Below are 6,594 nucleotides of genomic sequence, written 5' to 3' on the forward strand. Positions count from 1 at the left end.
CGATCAAGACAATGGAGTAGAGAGACGCATCTACTATGGGAAACCTGTCATGGAGACGACCAAAACCTCCTAGTAGAGAGAGAGACCAGCCACGACGACGAACGACGCCATCCTAGGACAACAATCGCCGGCAGCCACGCCGCTGCCGGGCCAGCAAAACCCTAGTCACCTGGGTGCTCTCCTAACCAAATTGAGACCGAGCGGAGTTAATTAGGCAGAGAAAAATATTAGCCTGCCTCCCACGAAATCCATGATTTTTTGTAAGACATGATTGACAACGATCAATCTATTGATTGATCAGTTCTTGGTGTCCGTCTCTCCCTACTACTTCTACTCTATTCCCGAGCCTACCTAGAAGCGTCTCAACGTTGGAGACTTGGAATCCTATTTTCATGGTATGCCTCAATGGACGCGCTTCTCATAAAAATTGTGCCCAAAATTGTTGAAGATTTTAGGCATCAGTGCAACTTGGTTAATTTATTAGAAATAACATTTCGTTAGACAGCTTATAAATAACAAATCGGATTAAGAAACCCAGACCGGATTATTATTTTCAGATGAAAATACCCCTGACACGACCGAAACTCCAAGCAAACCAAAACATGTTCAGCCTTCGGATCCAGTCCGTCGAGTTGCCCGACGCCCTCGCCGCCCTCACCGTCGCCGCCGTCGACGATGTCGGGACCAGCAGCTCCGCCGCCGGTGGCACAGCCGCATCCAATCCCATCTCCCCGCGCTCCAGCAACCCTCTCCCCTCCGCCACATCCGCCACAACTCCTCTCGAGCTGCCCGGCGTGACCTCCGCCGCGCCCGCACGGAACCCTAGGATCCACCACACCCGCGGCATCCTCCACCTCTACCGCTCCTCTTCCTCCTACGCCTCCGCCGTCGCCGCCACCGCCACCCCCTCTTCCTCCTCCTCCGGCCCCGCCGCCGCACCGCTCCCCTGCGACTCTCTGCTCCCGGTAACGACCCCGCCTTGATTTCTTACTAATTTGTTCGTTTTGGCGCGTGCTCACGCCCTGTCTCCCCTCACTCGGCAGTCATGGCGCGGCACGCGCCTCCTGGTGCTCGCCGTCCCAACCCGCCTCACGCCAGACGACTTCGTCCGCTTCTGCGGCCCCTACGTCGAGCACGCCTCTGAGATCCGTGTCATCAGGTGAATTTCCAGACGCATTTAGAGTTGATTACATTTGATTATGGTCACATGACACTTTGTATGCGACGCCATGATCATAGTGACGATGGGGTAGAGGACCGGTACAGCGTGCTTGTGGAGTTTGAGGATCAGAAGAGTGCCGATGGATTCTACCTGGACCTTAATGGCTGGAGGTTCTCGTCCTCAGAGGTTGTGAGATTGTTAACTTGGTCTTGGTTGGTTTATTGATCTTGTGTAGTTGGTTTATTGATCTTGTGCACTACTACTGCTAAATTTTGAAAATGTGCTTGCTGTTCCATCGCGCAGGTAGAGGTGTGCCATGTTCTGTTTATAGTTGCTGTGCAATACACATCATCCACTGAGTTGGCCGTCATCCCACCGGTTGGATCTACCGAGCTTCCGACTTGTCCTGTTTGCATAGGTGAGCTCCTTTTAGGCATACATAGAAGCTAGTATTGTGTTAACACTGGATATGAACTACATGCAAAGTGTACTTCTGATTATGGCCGCATTACTGGAGAAAACCCCAGTTGTAATAATCTAATAAAAAGATTAGGCACTTTTATTTGTCAGAAACACCATCTGCAAACATCAAATTTACATCTCTGTGGAGTTTTTACCCTCACAAAATCCAGATTACCTTATTTTAAGGGCAGCCCACAATATTAGGCAAATCAATTTTCATGTTGTCGCTCTCTTACAGACAGCTTCTGGAGGCAACCTTTTAAGCTACTTGGACTTCTCCCATGTAGTTTCTATCAAATTGCAGAACTGTGTCTGTGGGGTAAAATATAACGGTTTATGCATGCATATCTGTTGTTTAAGTATAACCATCCACAGATACACCCACTTGTTTTCTGGTTACAGTTTGGAAACCATTTACTTTGACCTACCAATATTCTATTTCCTCAACTTCAATTTTAGATTTTTTTGCTCGTCACTTTAGTTATGTAATTACATGACCAGTCTGTTCCTTAACTATCTTTTATGTGTGATCCAGAAAGGTTGGATCAAGACATCAGCGGAATTGGGGCTACTAATTGTGACCATTCTTTCCAGTGTTCATGTGTTTCAATGTGGGTCAGTTCATCTTGTCCGGTAAGGAAGGATCTTCTTAATCACTGTTTCATTGCGTGCTAACAGGGAAACTAGGATTCACTTTGTTTCAGATGGAAGTCATCTTTTCTTGTTTTGTCTTTAGAGTACACTGGGTTGCCATTACTTGTTTTATATAAATCTTCTCATGTGTTCACTTCTAATATTCTTCAGTAGGACTGGTTAGTGAAGTAACAAGAATTCCACAGCAATGCCGAATGTGCAGTTATCTGGTGACTGATATCACACATTGGTCTTTATTTGTACTCTCGGACACTCGGAACCTACTCAGGTTCAGGGGTATTTGCAGTGTTAAATATTAAACTTTGTGTCTGTTGCTCATATGAATAGATTTCACTCGGTATAGAGTATTGAATGCTCACACCAACTGTTTGAATCTAATTATCTAAGAATAAGATACACATTGACTTAAATATTAAACCTTGTGTCTAGTGCTCATATGAATATATTTTTACCCGGTATAAAGTATTGAATGTTGTTGCCAGCTGTTTGAATCTAATTATCCAAGATACATATTGACTTTCACTTCAATTGACTAGGTCATAGAATTGCAAACGAGTAAATGCTGCTTTACAGACACAAACATTCATTTCAAGTTTCCAACACTATAACCACATGCATGTGTAGCGTTAAATTGTCTGTGTATTGGGTTCCGTCGTAGTTTGCCTTTATTTATTGTTGTTTCCATTTCAGGTTTGTCAGTTCTGTCAGAAGCTGTCTGAAGCTCCTACAAATCCTACATGTTCTGTTTGCCAGACCTCTGAAAACCTGTGGATCTGTGTGATATGTGGTTTTGTTGGATGCGGAAGGTATATATGCTAACGCCGGGTAACTGAAAGTGTACCGGAACTCGTAGTCGTCCTACTATGGCAGGAATGCTTAAGCATTTTACACCTTTACATAATATGCTGTACTGGTGCACTCAGTAGAAGTTAGGAAGAAAGGAAACCTACATTGGAGCTTAACTATATCATCACTTCTACTACTCCCAGACTCCCTGATATGTGGCTTTTATATGTAGTAAAAGTAGGAAACCTACATTGGAACTTTACTAATCGTCACTTCTATTTCTCCCAGACTACCTGATACATGTCTTTTATGTAGCAATAGTTATTTCCTTTTGACCTTTTCTCATCAGAAGTTCAGAACTAATAGCCACTCTGCTATGTGCTATTTCAAAGCATTTAACATGAAACTTAACTATATCATCGCTTTTATTTCTCCTAGACTCCCTGATACATGTCTTTTAGTAGTAATAATTATTTCCTTTTGACCTTTTTTATCAGATGTTCAGAACCCATAGTCGCTCTGCTATGTGCTATTTTGAAGCATTTAACATGATTATTTAAAGAAAAACTATGTCAGAGGTTAAATATATTATTAATTCTACTTTTGTCAACATGCCCAAATCAACCTTCACTTTATTAATTTGCCGTTTATAGGTATAAAGAAGGGCATTCAATCAGGCACTGGAAAGGCACTCAGCACTGCTATTCTCTCGATTTGGAAACTCAGCGTGTTTGGGATTATGTTGGTGACAGTTATGTCCATCGACTCAATCACTCAAAAAGCGATGTAAAGCATGCTAAGTTCAGTTCAAAGTGTGAATATCCCGGGGACAACTGTGTAAACTGCATGCACGATGACTCAGATATGGGTGGAGTTATGTTTAGCAGCAAAGCGGACACAGTAAGAGTTTTAAGTTTCTTTGTTTTGATTCTCTGTAACACCTTCTTGGTATTCTTGTTCCTCAAAATCATGTGCCCTGCTCTTCTTAACAGATTGTGGATGAATACAATCGTCTTTTAGCAAGCCAACTTGAAACTCAGCGAGAGGTGCAGTGCTCTTTCCTTTGTAGTACTATTTTTTTTGTATGACCACTATCCATTGTATTGTTCTAGAGCTTCTCATATAGTTTTTCTTGGAGATAAATTTTGTTACAGTTATGTACTGTTCTGATCTATTTATATGCCTGTGTTTGTTCATATTGACAGTATTACGAAGCTCTTCTATCAGATGCTAAGAAAGAAAGGGAACACCACATTTCTGTTGCTGTGGATAAAACTATAAATGATAAGCTTCAAGAGCTGCAACTTAAGCTTGAAAATACAATGTTGGAGAAAAAGAAAGTTGCTGAAGTGAGCTTATTTTAAATCACGCTGCCTTTTCCGTTATAATGTACAACCAGTTTGCCTATTGATGTACTGATGTCCTATGCCTTCTCCTGTAGATGAATGAAAAACTCACGAAGAGCCAGGATGTATGGCGCCAGACAGTAAAAGGAATAGAGGAAAGGTATGTTTTGATCTTTCCACCTGAAAATGGTAGTAGCCGTGCAACATTCAAGAAGTCAAATAATGCATTTTTTGGGGCACATTATGAACATAGATACTTGAAATGATTTGCTGAACTATATACTTCATGTCATGTTCAGTCTTATTTAGAGGTTGTTTGAATATTCTCCTTTCATATCTATTCCATTCTAAAATGCCACAAGTTTCCTGTATCCTTTTTTGATGATTCTGCATTCACAGGGAGAGAGCACAGTTGAAGCTGAAGGATGATATGATTCTTGACCTGGAAGAACAGGTGCCTATATTTTTCATTGCTGTTTTGTGTAAAAGCTATAATATCTCGAGGTGGGTTTCAGTACTAGGGGCATTCGTTAACATGTCCTATATAATCCATGCAGATAAAAGACTTCAGATATTCCATTAAGTTACAAAAGTCTATTGCGAAGAGTTCACATGCTGATGATCTCAAAGGAGGTATGCTGGTGCCACTGGCCATGGAATCAGATTCTGGAAAGGGTAAAAGGTCGTCAAGAACAAGCAAGAGAAGGAATTAGTGGTGACTTTGCTAGTATGAATGCATGAATCTTCACCAGTTGTTATATATGCTAAGATTCTGCATGTTAACTTCTGACTTTGTGTGAGAAGCGCAAGGTCACTCTTTCATTGTAGTTTCTCTCACTGTGCTAATCAAGTTCATCTGGTACTCTCAGCAAGAAAAAGTAGAATCTGATACAAAATACAATTATGTTACATACCCAGAAAGTAATTTCAGGAATGCACACTACATAACTGTAATACTGTTTTGCATTACATAACTTGCAATTTTTAATTGTTCTAGCACTACAGCTCGAGCATTACAGATCTTCCGTAAGGATGTGTTATTGCTCAAGCACTGTCAATAAATGACATTTTGTCCAATATGTTTTGCTTTTATAACTACCTAAATGTCGATGTTTTAGATAAATTCCTTTTTACAGACTATTAGAGTGATAAAATATTTTTTAGCAAAAAGTTTAAAAATAGTGGAGTGGCTGATGATTGCAAAGGAGGTATGCTGGTGCCACTGGCCATAGGATCAGATTCTGGAAAAGGGTGAAAGGTCATCAAGAACAAGCAAGAGAATGAATTAGTGGCGACTTTGCCAGCATGACTGCATGAACCTCCATTATTTGCTGCATATGTAAAGGGTCTGATACATTCTCTTTAAGAAGTAGTACAATCAGTTACAAAGTAGAGTAGGTTACATTAGAGCCAGAAAGAAACTTAAGGAAGCTCTGTGGATCTTACATTTAAAGATTATAGTACATGACTGTAGTGCGGATGTTTGGCTCAAGCACTACAACTTGAGCATTACAGATCTTCCGTAAGGATGGCAAAACGAGAATCCAATAGTGGCCCAAAATGCCAACACAAAGCCGGCAGCTGTGACCACATATAGAACTGGGTCACTGGGCGTCTCTTCCACATCTTTCCCCACAGCAGGATCTGGACCGGGAGCAGCACAGGTATCCCCCTGAGTAATGTTGTGAAGGTTGGTGTTGGGTAGGTAGCTGTCCATGCTGAATGAGCTGAGCTGACCAGAGTTTGGTATGCATCCTGACAAGTTGTTGTATGCCACAGAGAACGCCCCCAATGATGATAGCTGGGTTAACTGCCAAGGCATTGGTCCACTCAGCTCATTGTGGGAGAGGTCCAAGCTTTCTATCTCCTCCATGCCGCCAAAGGTTGTTGGGATCGGGCCAACAAAGAAATTGCTGGACAGATTAAGGGATTTGATATGCCTCAGATTCCCTAGCTCCCAAGGAATTTCTCCACCCAACATGTTTGCAGATAAGTCGATTCCAGCCATTGAATTGAAGAAATTGCGACCGTACGTGTAGATATTTCCTTTGGTAGCAAAGGTGAAGCCTCTTAAGTCATAGACACTGAAGTAGTCATACTTATAACCCTTATATACTGACTGAAAAATTGCATCGTCCCTATCACCTTTGAAATTGAGATTACCAATACATGCTGGCAGAGAAC

General features: G+C 41.8%; 2 protein-coding genes across 2 annotated transcripts; one reads left to right on the forward strand and one right to left on the reverse strand.

The window, feature by feature from the left end:
* Positions 1-577: 577 nt before the first annotated feature.
* Positions 578-5,428, forward strand: LOC125537639 (BRAP2 RING ZnF UBP domain-containing protein 1-like). Its single transcript, XM_048700965.1, has 12 exons — positions 578-965; positions 1,044-1,159; positions 1,240-1,348; positions 1,466-1,580; positions 2,160-2,257; positions 2,969-3,084; positions 3,718-3,964; positions 4,057-4,110; positions 4,270-4,413; positions 4,506-4,570; positions 4,810-4,864; positions 4,968-5,428. Exons 1-12 carry the CDS (start codon positions 603-605, stop codon positions 5,121-5,123), a joined length of 1,638 nt encoding a protein of 545 aa, XP_048556922.1. The 5' UTR covers positions 578-602; the 3' UTR covers positions 5,124-5,428.
* Positions 5,429-5,556: 128 nt separating this feature from the next.
* On the reverse strand, positions 5,557-6,587 carry LOC125537640 (receptor-like protein 45). Its single transcript, XM_048700966.1, has one exon. The coding sequence runs from the start codon at positions 6,416-6,418 to the stop codon at positions 5,906-5,908; it is 513 nt and encodes a 170-aa protein (XP_048556923.1). The 5' UTR covers positions 6,419-6,587; the 3' UTR covers positions 5,557-5,905.
* Between the last annotated feature and the right edge of the window lie 7 nt (positions 6,588-6,594).

This window comes from Triticum urartu, chromosome 2 (assembly GCF_003073215.2).
Source record: "Triticum urartu cultivar G1812 chromosome 2, Tu2.1, whole genome shotgun sequence".
In the NCBI taxonomy this organism is placed as follows: domain Eukaryota; kingdom Viridiplantae; phylum Streptophyta; class Magnoliopsida; order Poales; family Poaceae; genus Triticum; species Triticum urartu.

Coding starts and splice junctions, on each gene's coding strand:
- LOC125537639 (XM_048700965.1), top strand. CDS start 603: ATGTTCAGCCTTCGGATCCAGTCCGTCGAGTTGCCCGACGCCCTCGCC. Junction 3,965..4,056: donor TTAGCAGCAAAGCGGACACA/GTAAGAGTTTTA, acceptor TCTTCTTAACAG/ATTGTGGATGAATACAATCG. Junction 4,571..4,809: donor GTAAAAGGAATAGAGGAAAG/GTATGTTTTGAT, acceptor CTGCATTCACAG/GGAGAGAGCACAGTTGAAGC.
- LOC125537640 (XM_048700966.1), bottom strand. CDS start 6,418: ATGGCTGGAATCGACTTATCTGCAAACATGTTGGGTGGAGAAATTCCT.